At 40.9% G+C, this 23408-nt stretch overlaps 1 protein-coding gene across 1 annotated transcript in view; it reads left to right on the forward strand.

Moving 5' to 3' along the window:
- The first annotated feature begins 2421 nt into the window (after window positions 1–2421).
- Window positions 2422–23408, forward strand: part of KCNK13 (potassium two pore domain channel subfamily K member 13) — a 50541-nt gene continuing 29554 nt past the window's right edge. Inside the window, exon 1 of the mRNA XM_027673373.1 lies at window positions 2422–3094. Within this exon, the coding sequence (XP_027529174.1) occupies window positions 2755–3094 (340 nt within the window). The 5' untranslated portion in view covers window positions 2422–2754. The remainder of the gene's footprint in view (window positions 3095–23408) is intronic.

Consider the following 23408-nt stretch of genomic DNA (forward strand, 5'->3'; position numbering starts at 1 on the left):
GGTAATGATGCCATAAGTGGCTGTACTGAGGTTAATGGCAATGCTTTCAGGGCTCAGGCTCTCAAGATGCAAACTTAGGTCTGGGGTTAATTTAAATGTCAGCAACATATTTAACAAGTTTTTTTACCTGAAACTAAAAGATTGATTTTATTTTTTAGCTTATGCCAGTGAACACATTGTGTTTCTTCATTCAGCCTTGCTTAAATGTTCTGAACGGGTGACCGCATCATTACACTGTTTGTGCTCTCCACACACTCCAGTTTTTCCAGGTACCTACCAAGAGCAATGGAAATGGTGACCTTTGTTACAAAAAAGTATTCTTTAGAGTAAGTACCTTAATTAAAACAGGGGAATAAAGGAAGAAAAGGAGCTTAAAACAACAAAAGGTGCCACGCCTTTGATATTTGCCAGCCTCTTCTCATTTTCTTCTTCAGGATTCCAGTCAATATTAACTCTCTCTTGGTCTATCGCTTAAAAAGCTGCTTTTTTGAAAGGTGATTAAATCACTGCATATCCTTCATAGTGTTTTAGTTTGGTGAAGATCAAATTTGACAAATCAAGGGAACTTGCAACTTTTGATGACCAGTGACAGTAGTAAACTTCATTGTCTTTCAAAACTGTGCCAGATGTTTTTACCTGCATTAAAGTGATAACTCCCTTTATGCCCAAGACCAACACCAAAATAACTATTCCACACTAACAAAATAATATGTAAATAAGGAGGAACTTAATAACTTTGAATAATTTTCCTTGGATAATCCTTAGGATTGTTATTCACATTCCTTTGGGCAATCACATTGATGTCATGGTTGCAAACAGTTAAAGGCTCCTTTTCCCACTGTGCTAATCCAAGCCACCCTTAGAACAGCTTTGATGGGTGGAGATTTTAGTGAGGACTGAGGGTGCTCACTCAGTTCTGCTGCCAATGCTGGCTGGGAGCACACTGATTGAGTTCTGTCTTCTTTCTGGCTGGCAAAGCAGGGAAGTATAGGTTGGGGGTCTTTTACTCTAATAGGAACTATTAATAATTTTAAAGATATACCAGCACTTTTTATGGAAGCATGTGGTTACCTTTAGCACTTGTCACAGAGTCTGGTTAGTTTGACTGGCATCTCGTTTTTCTATTTTTCACTATTTAGTGTCTTCCAGCATTGCTGCTAATTTTGATTGCCATATGTTAGTCTATACTGAAGACTAATGATGAGGGAATAAAAACTTGCAACATGATGTATCACCTATGAATAACAACTAGGAAAAAAATGATGAGGATGCATGAATCCTATTCATCCTTGGCTGTTGGTTTACTGTGCAACATGAGGAAAGGACATGGCTTTTCCCCATCTGTGCTGCCCAAGCAGCTGTTGCTACGCAGCTGGTGATCCTATCCCAAACACTGGCAGAGAACTGCCCACAGTGCACCCCCAGGGCTCAGACCAATATCCAAATATATCTCAGGCTATGAGACCATCAATGGCTCTTACAACCACTATCTACCATTGTGCGAGATTTCTAATTGCTAAGACCTTAGAGTTCATTCCCATTGCATTTTGACTGCAACATAATTAGAAAATAGAAATAGAAAAGAGGTGAAGGGGAGTAGATGTTACAGTAATAGCTCAGTAACCTGATATAAAAAAATATATGTAGGTTGTCTTTCACTGGAAAGCGTTTATATACTAATATGTTTAACAGAGCTGAATTCCAGCCTCCAGTTATTTTAAAGTAGAATTCAGCACTGTACTAACTGCCAGATATTGCTGAGTTTAGCTTTTTCTTCTTGTAGTAAGAATATTTCCAGAAGATTTGGATCAAGAGCTCTTTGAACCTGCAAATAATGCCTTTTAAAACCACATTGCAGCTGGAGAGCTGCCTCTGTCTTCCCTTCACGACTTCCCTTTGACTGCCCAGCGCTGGAGGATGAAGACGTAACACTTGTCGGGAAGGCGATGGATAACCAGATCTGTGGAGAAGGAGGTGCCCTCTTTTGGCAAAGGGCGGTAATTTTTATGGCTTTGATACCAGAGGCATATCACTGACTGAAGGGTTTCACTCCCGATCTCTCTAAGAGGCCCCGTTGCCTGGGGCACTCCTCGGCCCCACGGCAGGGGCTGGGCACAGGCCGGGAGGGAAGGGGGAGCCCCTTGTCCCTGTGAGAGGTGGAGGCAGCGGGGCGGCCCGCCCTGCCAGCTGCTCTCCTGGAGCTCCGGAGACACCTCCGGGGGCGGCGGCCGGGCCTCTGCCGGGGGGAGCGACCCTCGGGGGGGGCGGAGGACACCGTCGGGGGCGCGACCCGGGCGGAGGAGCCCCGCGGCGGGGGAGGGCGGCGGGGCGAGCTGGCGCGGATCCTGCCTCGCCCCCGCCACCAGGCAGGAGGCGCCTGGCGATGCCTGTCCTTGCGCCCCGCTCCGACGTGCTCGGGGCGGGGGCAGGAAGGGGATATGAAACTGGCGGGCACGGGAGCCCGGCGCGGCGGGCGGTGAGGCTGAGGGGCTCTGCGGGACGGGACGGGGAGGGGACGGGCGGTTCCCTCGCCCGCAGGATGCGCTGCAGCCCGAAGCGCGTCCGCCTCGCCCTGCCCCCGGGGCCAAGGTGCCGGCCGGCTCTCCGGAGCGCTGCTCGCCGTCGCCGGGCTCCGCGGCGCCCTGAGCCCCACAGCCCCGCGCACGGCGGGCGGGCGGTGCCGTGATGCCCGGCGGCGGCAGCGGGGCCCCGACGTAGCGTGGCGGCGCGGAGCCCCGTCCCGCGGGGCGGAGGATGGCGTGTGGCGGCGGCTGCTGCTGCTCCAGCGCGGGTCGCCTGAACGCGGACAACGCGCGGTTCCTCCTGCTGGCGGTGCTGATCCTGCTCTACATGCTGTGCGGCGCCGCCGTCTTCTCGGCCATCGAGCTGCCCACGGAGCGGGAAGCCAAGGAGCGCTGGGAGGAACGGCTGGAGAACTTCACCCGGCGCCACAACCTCAGCCGCGCTGAGCTCCGGCGCTTTCTCCGGGAGTACGAGGAGGCCAACGTGGCCGGCATCCGTGTCGATGACATCCGGCCCCGATGGGATTTCACCGGCGCTTTTTACTTCGTGGGCACCGTCGTTTCCACTATCGGTGAGCGGCGGGACGCGCTGGCGGCAGCGGCCGGACGGGCGGGGACCGGGGCGGCGGTGGCGAGGCCAGGGCGGGGGGGCCGGGGATGCGCAGCCCCTTTCTTCCTCCCCAGTTCCCGGGCTCACAGCGGGCTCCTGCCGGTGCCGGGCATGTTCCTGTCTCCTCGCTGCTCCTTTTTTGCCTTCTCCTGTCAAAGAGGCGCTGCCGCGGTCCCACCACGCTTGCGGGAAGCGCTCGCCTCTGGGAGCGCCCCCGGAGCCCCGGGCAGCACCGGCTGGCGCTGAGGGTGGTGCTCCGGGCGGGCAGGGCAGCGGACACCACACTACTCCCCTCGCCCGTCACTTGCCTGCGCGGAACAACTTGTCCGGGGTGCCGTGGCAGACTTTGTGAGAGACCAGCACATCCAAAGCCGAAAGCTCTAAACGATCGCTGTATGTCTTCAAAGTCTGGGAAATCTTATAACAAATCTTAGATCTGGAGGTAGATTGTTTCATAGGCTGTAAGATCAGAAGGGCCCTTTCTGAGGATCGTCTGGTTCTAACAAGAACCATGAAACAGATTTTATGGTGTCCAACTGCAAAGTGTGCAACTTGGAAAGCCTGGGTTTCAAACCACTTGGCTTTTTGCTCTTCAGGCTCTCCGAGGCAGAAGCATCAAGTCAGTGGGCACAACTTATTTCGCTGTAATAATAAATAAATAAACCCAAGTTTATTCAGGCTGAAGGAACCTTCAGGGGAAGGTGATATTGAATAGAAATTCCGAGGGCTCTGACAGGTGCACATTAAGATTAAAAGGGATAGCACCAGGAACTGACATAAGCACCCCAGGGAGCCCATGGGTGTCAACAGAAAGGCTTCATTCAAGCAGCTGCAGACAGCTAAAAGACTTGTTAAAATGGAGCTTGCTTTAGTTAAAGACGGGCAGTCTGTGTGTAGTTACCACTGTGACAAATGGGGTCACTAAATCTTAGTAATGGTATATCCAATTCACATTAGACTCCCTCCACAAGTGAAACGCACACTGAGGTGTGAATGTTTAATCACCAACAGCAATTCTTTAGGAAATCTCCATTAACAGTTTTTTCCTGAAGAGCAGTTTAGAGATGCCTTGCTTTTTGTGGTATATGTGAGAGTTTGTGCTGTCCTGCAGCACACCCCTCCCTAATACTGACTTTTTTAGGACTAGGGTTATTCTGTTGTTAAAGATGTTATCGATTTGGTTTAATATTTCCTCAGGGCCTCAAGACTGGGTGTTTTGTGTCCTTAGACCTAAAGTCTGTAAGACACAAGAACTATGCTTCACTGTTCTGCTGAACTGGTGATTTAGAGTAACTTATAACACTGTTAAGCCCATTTTTGTGAATGTCTGTAATTTATTTGCCACTGTAACATCTCCCTTAAAGCATGCTTCTTGTATGATCAAAATAAAATGTTTATACTAACCTTTGCTACAGCCATAAAATCGTATAAAGAGCCAGGATCAGATCTCAAAAGTCCACCTTGTTTGCCTCTGTTCCTAGAGGAGGTCAGTTATATGTAACTTCTTTTTTTTGTGATAGCAGTTGTCCAAGCTGCCATTTTATACCTGCACTGCTGGAGATTCCACAGCTTCCACAAGGAATCCAGCCTTTGTTCATTATTACTCTGAGGTTTTCCTGATGTCTACCTTCTGCAGTTCAGTGACTTGTGTTATTTTTATCTTGCCATCCTTCATACCCAGAGGTATCCTTCATCCTTCATACCCCTTTGCCTCTTAGGTACTCAAAGACCATTGTCAGTGTGTCCCTTCAGTCTTCTCTCAATTCAGAAAACCACAATGTTGTAACCCCCTTTTCCAGTGATACAGTTAATTCTCACATGTACTAGCTGATGTTAGTAGTTCTACATTAATATATGTCTTCTATAAATGAGATTGGTAAGGAGAGAAGTGTATCTGTGGTACTACTAACTGTAGTTGCTCACAAACACAAGTATCCACTTATCCACTCACACTTTTTGGTAATTTCTCCGGCTTGCCGATTTCCATTGCCCCCATTTTACAGCTCCCTCAGTGTTTCTGCAGAAGAGTCCTTTTTCCTTCAGATTGTGTGTGGTCTGTAGCCTTTGGCAATTTACACCCTTTCCCTTCTTTTTACCTGACATTGCTTTTCTAAGTCTTATCAGTGGTGGCACTTTCTCAATGTGTTTTATGAATTGCATCATTCTTTCTTAATCCACTCAGTGTCATTGCACACTTTCATCATATCAATGGCAACAGGACCCAAGGGAATGGCCTGAAGTTGTGTCAGGGAAGGTTTAGGTTGGATATTAGAAAAATGTTCCTCACCCAGAGGGTGGTTGGGCACTGGAACAGGCTCCCCAGGGAAGTGGTCACAGCACCAAGCCTGACAGAGTTCAAGAAGCATTGGGACAATACTCTCGGGCACATGGTGTGACTCTTGGGGATGGTCCTGTGCAGGGCTAAGGGTTGGACTCGATGATCCTTGTGGGTCCCTTCCAATTCAGCATGTTCTGTGATTCTGTGGTATATCTTTCGTAATCTTCTCAGTAGCACTTCTGCTTTGTGAGACTGATTTTGCATTTCAATGCTTTAACTTAACTTGTGCTAAATGGCTGGGCTCTCCAGGCATTCACAGGATCCTGCTTCGACCAGGTCCCCTCAGATGTACTACTCAGGAGCATTTTCCTGCAGGCTCTGCAACCACACACTCATGTGTGTCAACCGTACTGGCATCCTAACAATAGATTTTATTTTACACATCTAAAATCAAGGGAGCCACAAGGATCATTTGAGTCCAACTCTTGGCTCTGCACAGGACACCCAAGAGTCAAACCATGTGCCCGAGAGCATTGTCCAAACGCTTCTTGAACTCTGTCAGGCTTGGTGCTGTGACCACTTCTCTGGGGAACCTGTTCTAGTGCTCAACCACCCTCTGGGTGAAGAACCTTTTTCTAATGTCCAATCTAAACCTTCTCTGACATAATTTCAGGCCATTCCCTCAGGTCCTGTCACTGGTCACCACAGAGAATAGACCAATGCCTGCCTCTCTGCTTCCCCCATGAGGAAGCTGTGGACTACGAAGAGGTCTCCCCCCAGTCTCCTCTTCTCCAGGCTGAATAAACCAAGTTACCTCAGTCGCTCCTCATAAGGCTTCCCCTCTAAGCCCTTCACTATATTCGTGGTCCTCCTTTGGATGTTCTCTAATAGTTTAATATCTTTCTTGTATTGTGGTGACCAAAACTGCACACAGGTCTCGAGGTGAGGCCGCACCAACACAGAGTAGAGCAGGACAATCACCTCCCTTGACTGGCTGGCAATGCTGTGCTTATTTAAATTTGTGCAGCACAAGGTGCCTTGTTCTCCTAACCAACATCTTTCTTCTTTAAATATTGTTTTTCCAGAAGGTATTGAAACAATCCTGCTGGTCTTCACTATGTAAATAGAACAGAACAGGTTTCAGTTTGGATTTTTTTTCAGTTTTTTGGGGTTTTTTTCAAACAATGTAGCATTTGCATTAAGAGGACTTTCATTAAAGATAAAAAATATGTCACTCAATAGGTGTGTTAAAAAAGGCTTTTCCAAGAGGAAACAGATAGCAGCTAGAAAGATGAAATTAGAAGGAGGGAAGGGAGCTGGCGGAGTAAAAAAAAAAAAAAAAGAGAATGTTTCCATGTTTCCTCTCTCATTTTGATACTTTGAGAAGACAGTGTTGTCTCATGTATATGAGACAAAGAAAGTCTTCAATTAATTATAAGCCATCTTTAAAAGTGTTGTAATACACCTGCACTGACAGCCCTGAGAGCCTAAAAGACCTTTGTTCTCTGAGAATGAGGATGGGGCTGATTCCTTTCTCTTCAACTTGGGAAGGTGCCTCAGGAGAGGTATCTCTAGAGCAAAAGGCTTTTTAGGGAAGTTACAGATAAACTGAGGCCATTTACTTTCCTTACAGAGACTACCAAGTAGTTGTCAACTCACTTAAATTGTAATTGCCATCAGCCTAGGACTGCATCTGTTAATAAACTAGAACATTCCCCACCCCTGAAAGACAAGCTTAACTGAATGGTTCACTCTTAAATTTACTGAAAGCTTTCTGTAATATATGACAGATCTGTATAAAGCAAAGATGTAGGGAAAATGTGAAAAAGAGAACGTTGGTTATAATGACAGGGTTGTCACCAGTTTCTGCTATATGCAGAACAGAGTAGAAATCTTAAATAAAGCAAACCATGTAATAAAAAGGAAGTATAAAATTAAATCAACCTGGAAATCTTGCTTTTAGAAGCAAGATCTAAAAAAGGTACAGGTGTGATATCCTAGCATGTTCTCTCTCAGACACTGGTTAAAATACAAGTTAAACCACATGGTTGTAACCCACAAGGTTAGGGGAAAGGCCAGGTCAGTTCTCACATGGAAATTTTCTTACTTCTACTCGTGTCAGGGTCTTTAAGTCACCCAGTTTTACAGAAGATATCTAAAGTAAGTCAGATGAATTAATATGTCCTAATGTGCCTGTTCCTCTTCCCTGACTGGAATAAAACAACTGATATGCCAAGTGCAAAGGTTGATATTTATACTAGTGTTGGAATTTAGTGTTGAAATTTAGGTGAAATAAATCCCACCTTACCAACCTACAGATGGGCACCCAGGCAGTAGCAGAACCAGATCAACACACCACTGCTGACAACACGACTCTAATGTCTCTGCCATAGGTTCTCTCTCTCTCTTAAATGAGATCTGTGCTCTGTAAAGGAAATAATGTTAGTGGTTACACATTCTCAAGAAGATTGGAATTAGTGCTTTTTGTGAGGAGCTGGCATTCGCCAGGGCATGATTTTATCATAATAGGGCATTTCTCTACTTACAGGTATATGTGGTGGGAGCTGAGCACAAGTTCTCTACCAAGTTTTTGAAACATATAAGCAACTTTAGAAAAAGCTTTCTGGATTTGAATTTAACCTAAGAAGTGTAGAAGGCAACTTCTGTGACCACAGAGTGGCAGAGTTCATTAGTCTTTGGAGAAAAAGGAGAAAGTACAGGAAAACAGGGGATTTTGAGAACAAAACTTTCAATAAAGAGAGATTTGCAATTTGGAATCTCAGAGGAACCAAAACTAAAGACGGCAGGGTATCAGTTTTCTGGACAAGAGATGTAAATGATGCTGGCTTACGGGATCCAAATGTGAAATGTAAAAGGATAGGAAATAAAAGACACACGTGTCTAAATTTTAAGATAGCTGTTGTTTTCTGTCACAAGAAGGAAGCATATAGAGGATGGGTAGAAAATTAGATCAGTGAAGACAAATAAAAGGAATAATATGGAAATACAGGGAACACATACAAAATGATGCTATTAGCAAGGGGTGTCAAGGGTGATGTGAACTGATTCATCAGCACAATACTGGTGAAAAAGACTAAGAAAAACATTGGTCTGCTGTATAGAAAAGAGGAAGAGCTCTCAACAAATGATTCCAAGAAGGCTGAAATGTTTAATGGCTTTTTCTGCATCAGTCTTCTGAAAAGGTCAACTCTGAAGCAATGTGTGGTACAATTAACACTTGTGAGAAAGAGGAAAGTAAAAGAACAGGTTAGAATCCCTAAATCTGTCAGACCTTTTCACATCATTTAGGCCAAATCAACTGCATTCTAGAATATTCAAAGAAATTACTAAAACAATAAGGAGCACCTTGACAACTTATGGAAGGGGCTGAAATTCCAGGTGACTTAAAATGACATGCATTTTGCCAGTCTTTAAAAAAGGGATGATGGAAGGAAGGAATTTTCAAAGAATGGGCTTAAGTTGCAACAAAGAAGATTCAGGTTGTACAAGAAAAAAAGGTTCCTAAGTGAAGTGAGGCAATTGTGCAGTCTCCCTAGGAATGCCATAGAGACTTTATCATCAGAGTCCCTTACACTCAGGTTAACCAGGCACCCCAAAAGAATTACACCAGAATCTTTAATTCCATCACTGGGCAGTGAATGGAAAAGATGACCTTCTTCTGCCTCTGCCAGGGCTTTTTTCCCCAGGTTTTATCACAGTATGTATTCATTATCCCTGTTATACAAAAAGAAAAAAAAAAACATAAGGCATCGAACACACCACATATAAAGTCTTGTTCTTTGGCAATTTTTCACTTGTATTTTTAGAGTGCAGATAAAATAGTTTTTTTGACAAATTCACATGGAACTTCTTAGATATTTTTTTAAACTTTCAGGAAATCAAACCAACATTTTAATATTAGGATGAAGCAGGCTTTGAGATGTGCAATTATGCTACCCTGTTTAGTATACATCTCAAATTAAATAAACTTTAAACCAGCCCAAAATAGAACTGATCATGGACTGAGAAGCACTTACTTAATTAAAGCAATGAGATCAGATATAACAATAACTTAACTGCTTGCTGCTGGAAGGAAAAAAAAAAACTGGATGGAAAAATAGTCATCAAAAAAGCAGCTAAAAATAAACAAAATGTTACTTTAAAGAACTTAGTCCTGCAAGGAGCTACGTATTTTGCTGGAAGTCTGTTTTGGCAGATGTAATTAGTTGTACCTCCCTCTGCTTGTGTTTCATACAGTGGTATGTTTTGGAGACAAAGAGCATGAGGAAAGTACTCCTATTGTCCTTTTTTTGCACAAAACACTGCTGCAAATGGAACATAGTCCTTCGCTTGGCACGCAGCAGGGACCTTTGTAGGAGCTCTGTGTGCCTGAAGGAAATGTTGCCAGTTCGCTGGGTGGACAATTGGAAGGAGTCTCCATCCCCAGGCTATTCCACCGCAGCCCTTTGCAGAGAGGGGAGGAGATGAAGAGCACATCGTGCTCATGGCTGCCTTTGCAGCTCCTTGGCAGACTGAGCATACAAACACTGGGCCAAGGAAAGCTCCAGTAGGTGTTGGATTTCTCCAGATGGGCCAACTGGAGAATGGGTCCATTCTCCAGCCAGGCTGCTCTCAGCCTATGCACATTGTGAACTGATATAGCTGCTAAAATTCTGCTTTGTCTGCCTAATACTTACTTCTAAGGCATCTATAATTTTCCCAGCCAGAAGTTCCCTGAGGAGCATATGGTGCAGGCTGAACTGGAGATCAGTTTTATGTACTGCAGCACTCAGCAAGTGAGGTTTTGTGACTGGAGCGGTGACATGTGCAATGCTAAGTTTTCCTATTTCCTGGAGGAAAAATTGCTCTTTTAATTGAAAGCAGAAGCCTAATCAGGGCTGAGAACAGTAGACGTACCATGAAGTGGGATAAGTTGGATGGAGAAAAGAAAAACACTAATTTAAACAAATTACTGGCTGGTTATAGGAGCAGTCTTAGTTTGTCCAGTGGATGAATTCTAGGAATAAAGATGGTCTGGGTATGCTGAATAGTGATGCTGTTAAAAAAAAAAAAAGAGAGAAACTATATTGACTTAAGTGATTAATAACTAGTCAGTTCAAATAATGATTTATATTATAGTAATTAATATAAAATAATTATTTTGACTTGGATTAAGCCACATATACAAAGAAGGAGAAATTTGTCCTAAATTAAATCATAAATGCTGGGGGAAGGTTTGCAAACTTGAATCTCAGCATTAGCTGACTGTCTTAACTGATTTAGAATAATTTGGTCAAGATCTAAAATACTGGAAATAAAGGCTTTGTTGCTATTTATGTTTGCTTATGGATAGCACTGTTTGCTCAGTGGAATTATTTCAACTGTTAAAGTGAAACATTTGTTCAGGTAACTGATACACTAACAGTTAATGTATTAAAGCTTTTTCAGCGTGGTAAAATACTTTAAAACAGAATTGTTTCAATATTAAAAATGAAAAAAAAATTTTGTATATGAATGGTGAAATATCTTTCAAATATTATTCTGTAATTTAGATTGCCAGAAAATATATTTAGGATTATAACATCGCGATTTTTATAGCATTCATGAGACATAAGTGTTCCATTGATTTCACACTGCCATCCCTGAAGACAGAATATGGCTTGTGAAAGTGTTTCAGTCTTCTTGACTTGTGAAAATTCAGTATATCAGTAGGTGCTGTTGATTGCAAATATAGCCCAGGCTTTTTGCAACCTCAAACCAATTTTAAGTTTGAGGTGGTTTTGTTCTCACAATGAGAATGTTAGTAAGACCTTAAGTGTGATTTTATTCACAGAAAAATAATCATGCCTATTTTAAGTGTGATAGTTTTTATTAGAAAACGGTTCTGCTGATGATATGTTAATCATCAGTTATTAGAAAACAAAAGAAGTGGCAAGTATATAGTCCTTCAGAGTAAAACTGTAACATTGTAGAAAAAACCCCAAGAAGTAGCAAAAAATTGAATTTAAAAGTACTAAAGGTACAGACTAAAAAAAAGTTTTCTATTTTGAGCATAAATTTGCATCCATTTTGTACTTTTCTGCAACACTCTTTTGCAGTAATTAGTCGGAACTTCACAGCAACAGCTGTCCAGCCTTCTTGCTAAAATAAACTGTTCCTTGTGTACATCTGTGCTTGTGATTCTGTCATTCATGCCTGCCTGTATGGACAGCTGAGCTTTGTTCATTTTCTCTGGTAGAGGACAATGCCTGCCAAACAGGCATGATATTTCATTTTGTGTTCTTATGCACACAGATAAAGTAATTTGTATAGTCAAGCTTAAAAATCTTAAACAGCTTGGTTAGAGTGAAACCATGTTCCATGAATTGTTTTGAAAATAAGGAAATGTTGTAATCCAGTTAGAAGCAGAAACTTTTTTTTTCCTGAAGTTATTTCTATAAAATATAAATAGAATAATGCTGTTAAGGTAGAATCTTCTCTTTAAATGCAACTTTTCTTTCATATTGCAAATTAATTCCTTTTTTTAATATAACTTCCTTTTGTAGTCTTCCTACATTGTATCTCTTTTCATTCCCTGTATGCTGTACACTGGAATCCGTTTTGCTGTTTATTCTAAGAAAAGTATTTTGTAATGGCCAGTTTCTCTTATTTTCTAAGTAGGAGTTAATTTTGTTACACAGGCTGCCCTTCTTCCTTTCATCTTTCATGTATAATGCTTTAAATAGGAATTCTCATCTGCCCAAAGAACTAGAGTCTGCATCGTCCATCTCAGGCTGCAATATTCCTATTTCCTCGAGTCAGCAGATACAAGTTTGGATTGTGGATTAATGAGAAAGTTCTTAAGACTGTCCTATGTGCTCCAGGAAGCCGTACTGGCCATTCCCTCCTCTTTCACCACAAATTTAAATATCCTTGTGCTGAAGGAGATCTACCTTTCAGACAAGATGTAAACCAAAACCTTGTAACATTAGAACAGTCCTAGCACCTCTTTAAGGGTAAAACTTTATTCTTGCCTTTATTTTAATTTGGATACTCCTGGTACAGGTACATAAAAGGAATTCTCCCCATGTTTTCAGCTGGACACTGTATTCTGGCTGTTCTCTGATATCCCATGGGGATGTAACTTTCAGAAGTTGTAATATTGAAATATTGCAAAAAGAAATAAAACATTTACTCATGGGTGCCTTTAGTTACTCTTGAGGGCCATTAATGACAATTTCAAAGTTCCCCACATTTGTTTCTTCCAATTTCTTTGTCTAGAATCCAAAAGAGCAGAACAATAGGAGGTAGCATGTAACAGGCTTGTCATAACAAAGTACTAAATATTTTGTAATTTATGCAGCTGAAGCTGCATTAAAGAAAAAAACCCACCTTTTTGAATTGTCCTTTTATAAGGAGAAATGCTCCTATTAGTGATGGCTTTTCTCTGTTCCTCCCCCGAATGAATTATCTCCTCCTTCAAGAGCTAATTCAGGAGAGTACTGGGAAAAGAAATTAAAGTAATAGGAAGTAGCCCAAATCAAGCAGGAAAATGAGTATCTAGAAGCATACAAAAATATTGGGTCATTTTTCTATGTGTTTATTTGCTTCTACAGCGGTGAGATACAAATCTCATACCTAGAATTACCTCCCCAGCAGATTAAAGGGGGAGCATTGGCTAGTGTTTGCAATCCTGACAAAATCATGTCAACTTCTAACAAAATGAGTAATAAAAAAAAAAAAAAAGCATGAAACACATTAAAGTATTAGTTTGAGATATCTTAGAGGTGACAGAGAATTAGCACCCGGTCAGCAGAGAGAGAAATGAAAGCAAGAAATATGGATAAGCAGAAACGCTGCTCTGACTTCCATAAGCACTTCCCAACACATGCTCCAAGCGCAGGTCCGAGGTACAGCTGTCTGCAGCAAGGAGACTCTGGGTGTCAGAAGACACATTTTGCCTTGCTATGATATTAGAAAGGTCAAGTGACTAAGATGTAAGTTAAAATAGCTGTGGAAGAAAGAAATAAATGTGAAGGGCTATGAATTTACAGGAAAACAAGGAGTATGCACAGCAGGGGAGACTTGTCTGGTTGGGCTGAAGCATTAAAATCACATCATTTATTAACCTTTCATCTTAATTGCATCTTGGTTAAAAATACAGTCCCTTTTTCTCCCCACCCCCTGCTGTTCTGATTGTTATCCTGTCTACTAACTGGAGCAGTACCCAAGGAGCTGTGCCCAAACTATATAACTGGGAAAACTGAACCCTCATGCCATGGTTGATGCCTGTGATTTGTGAGAAGGAAGATGCTCTCATCAAAGCAGTATGTATAAGTTCTTTGCTAATACTGGCTACTGTAAGAGTCTCCTGCAACCAGGGATGGGGGACCTGTCTTACTGCCTCTCAATATCCAGTCCACTAGTCCCCCACTACCTTGGAATTATGCCTCTTGTAGCTGAGGAAGGACTTGTTTTTGACAAAAATATTTTTTTCCTCATTCTTCAGTTTTGTTCTGTAAGTCTTATTTTCCATGCAATGCCTAGTGGGCCCTGGCCCTTTATTCTGCTGTAATGCTAAAATTATGGGGTCCAGATAACCAGCTACACAGAGGTGGGTATTAAGTCTCCTCCTGAGAGCAGCTGAATTTCATCTTCTGACCTGGAATAATGAGTATTCCTCTTTATCTGAGCTCTTGTAAATCCAAACATTTGGTCATCATTTTGTCTGCTCTTTAATGGTAAATTAGGTTGCAGAATATCTGTGACTTCATTTCTGCAATGCTACTGCTTAATACAGACTAACGTATAAAATGAAAATGTGTTTCTTAGCAGAACTGTTTACAAAGCAGATACTCTTTGAGAAAGGAGCTGGCTGGTAGTCAGTAGTTGGCCCACTAAACCCCTTAACTCTGCAACTGTTCTGGGGCACAGTGTTGGTGCTCAGAGTGCAAGAGGACAGTTTGCAATTAGCACCATGTTCAAAGGAGGTACAGGGAGCAGGTGACCTAGTGGAGCTAGTTCAGGCTCAAGATAATATTTGCACTGGGCGTCCAAAAGTTTCTACAGATCATATACAAAAGTTATCTGCAGGAGTACTTCATTTTGTCCTCATTTTTCAGAGTGACATGGAGCAGGCAGATATATAATGTCAGGGGTCTTGTGTGCTGCCAAGTGCCCCAAGTGCTGAATCTGAAAAAGAGTGGGTTTTGGAAAGTTTCTGGTATTGGGACAGTCGGAGACTTTTCCTGGAATAAGGGTAGTTTCTCCCCATGCCAAGGGGAGCCTAAGGAGTGCTGTGTGTCTGAGAGCTGCCAGCACAGCTGGGCTGTCATGAACCTCTGGCTCTGCGACAAACTCTTGCTTAGGCTCTTACTTGTCACCAGGCAGCACACAGAACAGGGCTGTCTCTGAGCCACACATAAGGAAACAGGGGTTTTTTAGCAGACCACTAAGGAAGATGGCTTCTCGACTGTCAGAATCCTGTTTCTGTTTTGGGAAAAATATGTCAAAACCAAAATGTTTCTGTGAATCACTTGGGTTTGAAGCTTTGTTATACTCCATGAAAAAATGTTTTGTTAGAAAATTCCTAGTCAATTCTACTACACAGAAACAATTAGAATAGAAGTAATTTTCTTTATTTGTTCCATTATTGTTTTTTATTTTTAAAAGATACTCTCTTTTTAAAATTAGAAACTAATCAAGCCTCTGGCAACAAGGGCTTTTCTTCAAGTCAAGTAACTATTATGGGACTTGGTAAGAAGGCAGTGTGTTCTGCCTGGTGAAGTTCATCTATGGTGGCTGACAGAATCTTACTTGAATACAGAGAAAACAAGTTTTCTGTTCCATAGAGGATGTCAGAAGACTCTGCCTTAACCACAGAACTAAATTCAAATTCTCCTTGGCAAAAAACCCAACAGTGCTGATCAATAGGAACATAAGAAAGTGAAGTTGGCCCTCCCCACCATTTCTGGGGCTTGTGCTCTTGCAGGGCTCTGACTCAGAGAACAGATAACTCAAACCAGTGATCAAACATGGATGTAGACCATGAGAGGTGTGTAGTTCCCTTTCATTGTTTTAATGAGACTTTATCCAGAGCAAAACAACAGGATCCTGGTGCATTTCAAGTATTTTGTTAACTTTGCTTTAATGAAGCATCCTGAGAGTCATGAGTTCTGCAGACATTTCAACTCTTCATATCCAATTGCCACTTAATAAAAATATTTAAGAGGAATAACTATAATGGTTGATGCTCGCAGCAGCAGTGATGCAGAAAATGTTCATGCAAGAAAGGAAAATGAGTAATGACAAACTTTAATAACATGCTTTGTGTTAGATGTAAACAGAATTGATTGTTATTACTTCTTTAATTAGGAGGTGATCAAAGACCTATAGAGAGAAGCAAAAACCTCAATTGCATAAAAAAAAACTTTTAAGGACTTGGAGTAACAGCCATTTTGAAAGAATGGCAAATACTTCTGAACCATACGACTACTAATTTTCTAGCAATGTACTGTCTTTAGCACTTGCCCTTTCAGAAGACTTCCAAAAAGTAAACCTATGCAAGATCCCACAAAACTAAGCAGTATAGAAGAATAAGATACTCAGCAGAGTAGATGCATAATTAAACACTGGGTCAGACCATGAAATATCATGAACTGGTTAGGTTTTGTTTTCTAAAATAATGAATTTGGTTTTGGTCAAATAGAAGCAGTAGCTGTAGGGTTTTTCATTTCAGAGGTTTATTTCTAAAATGGAGAGTGTAGTATTTGCAACTAGTCCACGCAGAGAATATCCCTCTCAGAGCCTCCCTGGGTCTTGTTTTTTGTTTCAGGACTCAGTAAAGCTGTGGGGTCTAAAGTCAGCAGGAGTCCAACAGACACTGCTGTGAATGGTTTTTGCACTTTATATGTAATTGCTTTCAACAGCCACAGACTTTGCACCCAATCTTCCTTTCCTGGCCCTTTTTCTTTCCTTATTGTCTACTTGTTCATTTGTTCCTGACCATTACCTTGCCCCTGATCGCAACAGAGGCATGACTGAGGCTTTTGGGCTGTGTTGGACTGCATCTTGGCTTCTCTGAAGAGTGCTTCTGTAGAACAGAGCTCTGCAGAAGCTCTCTGGGGCTTTTACCTTAACCAGCTATCCTGTGGGATAAGCTAAGGAACTAACAGAAGTGGTTTTTCCAGGAGCAGATTCATGTGAAGAACCTCATTTTTCTAGGGCAGGGATGAAAAATGATTCCTTTAACAGCAGTCATAAGTGGTGACAATTGGTGTCAGGACTTTGCTATACTGGTAAAATTATAAGAGTAGAGGCGACACAATCATCTTCCCTGGCAGCTCTATGTCCACATTCCGTTCCTCCTCCTGTTATAGTCAGCATTTTGGCCCAGGTCCCTAAGAAGGGACAGAAAAGGCTTGGTCCCAACCTTGTGTTCAAGTTGGTGGTTAAAATACCGCTCTGGGGAACGAAAGCAATGCTTGAAACCTCCCTGTGGTCTAAGTAGGACTTAGAGTTGAAGCTTCTGACTTCCCAGATGATTGGTTACTTCAATCCTTGCCCACTATATGCAATAAAATTAGGCACCACTACTAGTGATTCTGAACAGAATTCAGAATTGCCAGTGCCTAATAAAGTCAACAAATATAAGTCAAGGATGCAAAGAGAGTTTAGGCATCATCCCTTTCAACTCAGAATATTCTCTGACTCTGGATTTCTTTGCATGACTTCTAGAACACGAGGTTTAGATAGTCAGGCTGAATTGCTGTAGGGTATTCATGGCAACTCATATTTAGGTGCTTTGGCTATTTTGTGGACAAACAATGCAATACAATCTGAAATACAGTCCAAATTGACGCAAGTGCTTAATTTTACACATCCTCTGTAACGACCCTGAAGTAACAGAACTACTTACTTTCTTACTAGGGTCAAGTAAAAAATATAAAGAGGTCTCTGCAGAAATTAGTTTTAATTTTTTCTTCTGCAATGACACACAAAACATATAATAAATGTACTCGAAACTTCTTTTTTGCTTTTTTTTCTACATTTATTTCTTCACAGGAGAGTGAAGTATAGCTAGTTTTCTTGATAGTGTAATTTCTTAAAGTGAGGTGAAACAAGTGAAGTATTTTGTAAAACCACAAACAACCTCAGGAGAAAAAAGTTGCTATTTTTTAGATTGATTAGATTTCAAGTTTTTAGTATCCATTTAATTTTACTTTTAAAATTTTCTTTTTAAAGTATTATGACAAAATATATAGGCTTGAAGCTCTGATGTGTGAAAAGAATAAACCCAATACTTGCTGTTGAGTAAATCCTCCTGCTGTTGATCTGAGGACTGCAAAATCTGCCAAAACTTCTCATAGCAGCACCATGGGAACCTCTGGAACCATCTAAGGGTTCAGTGATTACTGTCAAAACATGCATAGATCAGCAATAAAAACAGGAACCGTGCAGCATTTCAGACATTATTATCTCCTTTGAACCTTTCTGGATTGTAATGGATATCAGTTCAGTTTCATTAAATTAAGAGTATTTTGTTGAAAAAACAATCATTGTCCGCTTTGACATAACATAATGAACCATGGCAATAACAGTTTCATGGTCATTACTCAACTGTGTGCCTGAAGTGTGAAGTGTAAACTGTGTGGCTTCCTGCCCACAAGGTCTTGTCACATGGGCTGCACTGCCAGAGACTTCCTTGACGTGCTGCCAGGGCCATCGTGCCTACAGGCTGTGCTAATCTGCAGATGCTGGGCTGTGATATTAGCTTAGACTTGGGTAGAAATTGCTTTTTTCAGCGCATCAGCACTTAGAAATGAAGATTTCTAATCTTACAGATTCCTTCCTTTTCAGAAGTTACAGAGGAGGGCTGCCCAGGCTGTTGTGACACCTGTGTGAACATGTATTTGACACACACCACAGCATAGGCAACCTGCATTCATTTACACACCTACACACAAGTGAAGTAGTAAATAGAAATGAACCAAATCTGCAAAATTTTCCTCAAATTTATCATTGTTTTTGATATGGGATTTTCCTGTTTGCAGATAGCATGTTTTCATATAGAAGCAATATGCATCCTTTAGCTGACTTCTGTGTTTGGTAGGTAATCAAAAGGCAGGAGTAATACTCCTGTATTGAACACCAAGATATGTGTATCTGATCAAAGTCATGGGGACATGATGACCAGTGATGACTGTGTAGTCCATGTAGAGGAACTGATTTTAGGGGTGTTTTTGAAGATGGTTCTAGTTGTACCAGGTGCACTGACACATCTGGTAATAAGCTCCGGAAACAAAGCAGAGGTCGTAACTTAGTTTTCAACTGAACTGTGGGTATGTGACATCCCAAATGGCCTAGATGTTTCTGAGGATTTATTGAAAATTAAGATTGTATCAGTTCTATCAGATTTCTTTTTAATTTTAATTTTTTACCTGAACTCAATTGCCTTTAATTTATTCCTTTTATTCTCTCATCCAACTCTTGCTCCAGGAAACATTGAGTATCTTCTGATCCCCTTCATTTCACAAAAGTCAGCGCATGCTAACTTATCAAGAGCTACATGACCTTATCAAGAGCTACATTGCCAAATGCTTGGCAATGTGAATATGCTGATCTCTGTCAAACGTAATATACAGAAGTTTTATCAGGCTGCTCTTGTTTTAGAATAACATGAAATAGCATCTCTCTCTGTTACCCAAACTCTTATCGTCAGAAAATCTGTAGGATCATAATTATCTTGGAGACTTCTAGCCCTATTTCAGATGTGACAGAGATTGATCAACAGCTCCAAAAATTAGTCAAGCAGAATATGACTGACCGATAATCAGAGAGATAGGCAGGTTGTCACATAAACTCTATTTTATTGCAAAGCCCAACTAATACTATATATATATATATACTTTTTCCCCTCACAGTTGCTATCACTACAGGGCTTTCCTCTGCCAACCTTTTCTTTAGATTTCTGAAAGCCTTGAGCTTCAAAGTGTATTTGTGGGTGTAATCGCTTTGTTGTTAGTTCCTGGCTAGGAATGGCAAGAATGTTTTTTGCATTTAAATGTTTTATGTAAATATACATTGATAGGTTCAATAGAGGTATAGAGGGCTTCTCATGATAGAATTAGGCAGGGAAACCATGATCTTTGTCTAAAAACGATTTTGCTTTGTAAAGAATAATCAAAATTAACTAAAATGTAAAGGATAAGCAGGAAGAATATAGACTGTGGATATTCATACATACTTGAATTAAAACTTGATCAACTTCTGAGCAGCAAATGAGAGTGGGTAAGACAAAACTGAAATCTTTTATGAAAATGAGTGAGATGAAACTTTACTTTCATCTTTCAGATACTATAATCTGACATCATTATTTTTACCTGCACCATTTTTTCTGCTGAAAAATTCCATTTCTTCTCATTGTTATGGGAGTGTGAAAAAACTTGCTGGGTAAAAATGGAACAGCCATTTTTTCCTTCCCCATAAAATCCAGTGAATCATCTTTGGCTATTAGACATTGCTCATGACCACATTTAATGAAAATCAAGAACACAATGGATCTTTCTCAGCAATTGTAAGAAAAGAGTTACCGGAGAAAGCAGACTGAGTCAGTTGAGGGAAATTCTGCGGAGGAGATTATCAGTCTTCCATCCCCCAGTTTAATCCTGGGGATCATAAATTATCAGAGCTTTCAGTACCCAGTAGGGAAAATCCAGGATAAATAATCAGCCTTGAAATGTAAAGAATGGAAAAAATTCACTGATTTATCCAGGTATTTATAATTTTAAAAATATGGAACCACTGTTTAGAACAAATATAAAGTACCAGCTAGAAAGAATAGTATTGCAGGCATAGGCAAGAAAGCCTGCTGTTCTTATAACTTTGTTATTTGCTAGGAAAACATCACTGCTAATGTAGTCCTGTAGCCATGAAAATATAAGTGTGTGAAGATGAATTTGCAGCGCTCAGGTTCTCCTGATTTCCATATTGAAATGCAAGTCATCCTAAGACTTTTATCCTCACTTCAGGAGCCATATAACAATGAATTAATAGCTCTGCCATTAGGAAAAAAATGGCAATTGCGCATTTTACAATGCTAATGTTCTTGCTTAGCGCACTGAGAGATGAAACTTGCTGTTAATTGTGATTTTAGTTTTTCACCGATAGAGGCAGTGACATTGATTATTGCTGGGAGCTTAATGTGTTTTGAGCCACAGGTCATCTGCCTTAGATTAGAGCCAGATGGTAATTTCCTAAGTCTAGAAAGTCCTGAATTTGGAAACTCAGCAACACTTTTTGGTAATCAGTTCATAATAGGGAAGGAGAAAAGGAAATGATATCACAGTTTCTCACCTACACTACTTTGGATTCCATATTTTTTCTTTATTCTGAACTCTATATTACTGTATATATTCCTTGAGAAGTGATGCTTTGTTCTTAAAAGTTACCATGTGATCTGGAAGGAAAGAAATGTCTGTAAGGAATGGATCATTTAATGTTTTCATGATGATACATCCAGTTGTGTTAATTGTAGTGGTTTGTGTTTAATCCTGAAATATCTTAAGATTGACTCAGTGCTTTGGCATGGGAAATGTGTCAAGAAATCAGCAAGTACACTTGCCAGGTAGTGCTCAAAGGTATGACTTGACCGAGGTATTTACAATACTGCAAAGAGTGTCATCTTGCAAAGGTGCCTTGACAACATATTTTAAGTAGAAAATTAGAATAAAATTTTCCTCTTGAACTATATGAACTTCATGCAATGGGCTACACCCTGAAATTAGTTTTCACACTTGAGCAGATGTGGCAGCCAAGACATTGCTGTCAATTTGTTACAGATGGTCTTTAACATTAAAATTGGAGTGGACTATGCTATGATCTGAGATTCAGATACCTCGGAGTTCCCATTTATATAAAGTCAGGGATGATTTGCAAGGTGCTGAAAATTAGTGTTTCGTTAGCTCTGAAGTGATGTTTTCCTGCAGATCTTTCTGTCTTTCCAAATTTGATCTCATACTGCAGTGATATTTGGGGCTTCCCCTTCTCAGAGTGAAAGTGATGAATGCCTTGGCAGGCAGGAATGTGGGAGTATGGCTAGGACTGCAGGACTTCCCCATGCCTTTTAAATGATGTGGGGTATTTACATCCCACCTCCACAGCATCCAGGCTTGAATAGAAGAAACACTGGGTTAATGTCTCAGCATGACGAGAAGCATTTATCGCCTTCTGGCAATTGATAAGCACTGTTTGTCTCTCCTTGCAGGAGTAGTTAAAAGTAGAAACAGAAATAGAGGTAGACTGACTTCACTGGAAGACCATCTCTTGTTTGTCTAAAGATTTCTTGGCAAAGAACCAAGACCCATGTATACCTGCATCATGTAGGAAAGTTGTGCCAATGCCACTCAAACCCAATATTTTTCTAATGTCTTTCTCTTCCTGTATGTCAGCTGAAGAGAACAATTAAATTCTGCAAGAGAAACATGTACTCCCTGTCACAGATACCTCGCTGTGCTGTACTTTGCATCACTACTTCAGTTAAAGCTTGCCAGATCATGCCCTCATTAATAATAATATATGTATTTGTTGTTATTTCAGTAGGAAATTGTTGTTAATTCTATCACATAAAAAGCCCGTTATATTGTTCGAGCTCAGAAATTGCTGTCTTTACTACTATATAATGTCAACTGGCCATGCCATAGAGATCTTGCATGTTGCACCATACAATCTGTACCCACCAATGTGAGCAGGAAAAGAAAAGAAGATTGAATTTCTTCTATGCAATAATATTGTTGAAAAGAAAAGGGCTAAGTTTAGCTCATATTTTGTGGGCTGACATGCAGCTGAAGGAATCTGAGTTTGCTAATAAAATAATACTTCAATTATAATACAACAATAAAAATTATGACAGATGCAAAGCATTCAGTAATTATATTCTATTAATACCACCAAAACAAAATTTTCAATGCAAAATTTGGCAAACGTAGGATCTTAAAGGGTTAAGTAAACTAAGGAGAAGGAAGTACTAAGTCCACTGTCAGTGGGAGGCAAAGATGAGTTGGCAAAAGGAGATGACACAGAAATTTAGGTAGATGTAACGGGATGATTTGCTAGAAGTGAAAAAGCAGAACCATTCACAGATTGTTTGGTTTGGTTTGGGGTTTGTTTGTTTGCTTGGTTGGATTTGGTGGGTATTTTTCTGTTTTTTTTTTCCCCCTGTATCTCCGCTAAAAATGAAGGCAGTAGTTGTCTTTCTGGTGTTGATAATGGCCTGCCATCCCGACAGTAATGGACCGTCCATCTGGACTGGGGGAGTTGTGTTAGTTCATCTGGATGGAGCTGAACTGCACTGGGCATTGATTCCTACCCATGGGTCCAGGTCCAGCTCCATGTGGGGGCAAGACCTGAGCACACCTGAGGTGTTGCTCCAAGCAATCAGAGGCTGTCAGAGAATATATTTTATGAATCAACAAAGTACACAGTGCAATTACAAACTAAAAAATGCTTGTATGCTTTTAAGAAATAATATAAGAGATACATAAGGTATGTACACGTATATGTGTGTATATGGTGTTTTTGAAATATTTGTGAGGGGTGAAAACATTGGTGTTATACATCAGTTCTTCATGTTGTTTTGCAACATGCATGAACGCTGTTGATTTGAGCCCCTGGCCTTTATAACAGTAGGGTTAATGGTCTAGCTTTCCCTGCTTCCCTAAAAAGCTATCTAACCAAAAAGAAATAATTTGTGATATTCTGCCAGGGTAAAAGGCAGTCAGGAAAAAATGTTGATCTTTGTGAAGTTGCCATCACACATCTCCCCATGCAGTGATGAAGCATTTTGTTTCACAGTATAAGCTTAAATGACAGGCAGGCAGACAAATTGGACCATTTGGAGGTTTTCGACTTACCAATATTTATTGCCTCTTGTGATGGCTTTGCTTCTTGCTGTGTATGAAATAACCACTTACTCACTTGGAACCTAAAGAAGATGGAAAGACAATAAAAGAGTATGAAGTTA

The sequence above is a fragment of the Neopelma chrysocephalum genome, unplaced genomic scaffold (genome assembly GCF_003984885.1).
Source record: "Neopelma chrysocephalum unplaced genomic scaffold, ASM398488v2 Primary Assembly neopelma1_24, whole genome shotgun sequence".
Classification (NCBI taxonomy): domain Eukaryota; kingdom Metazoa; phylum Chordata; class Aves; order Passeriformes; family Pipridae; genus Neopelma; species Neopelma chrysocephalum.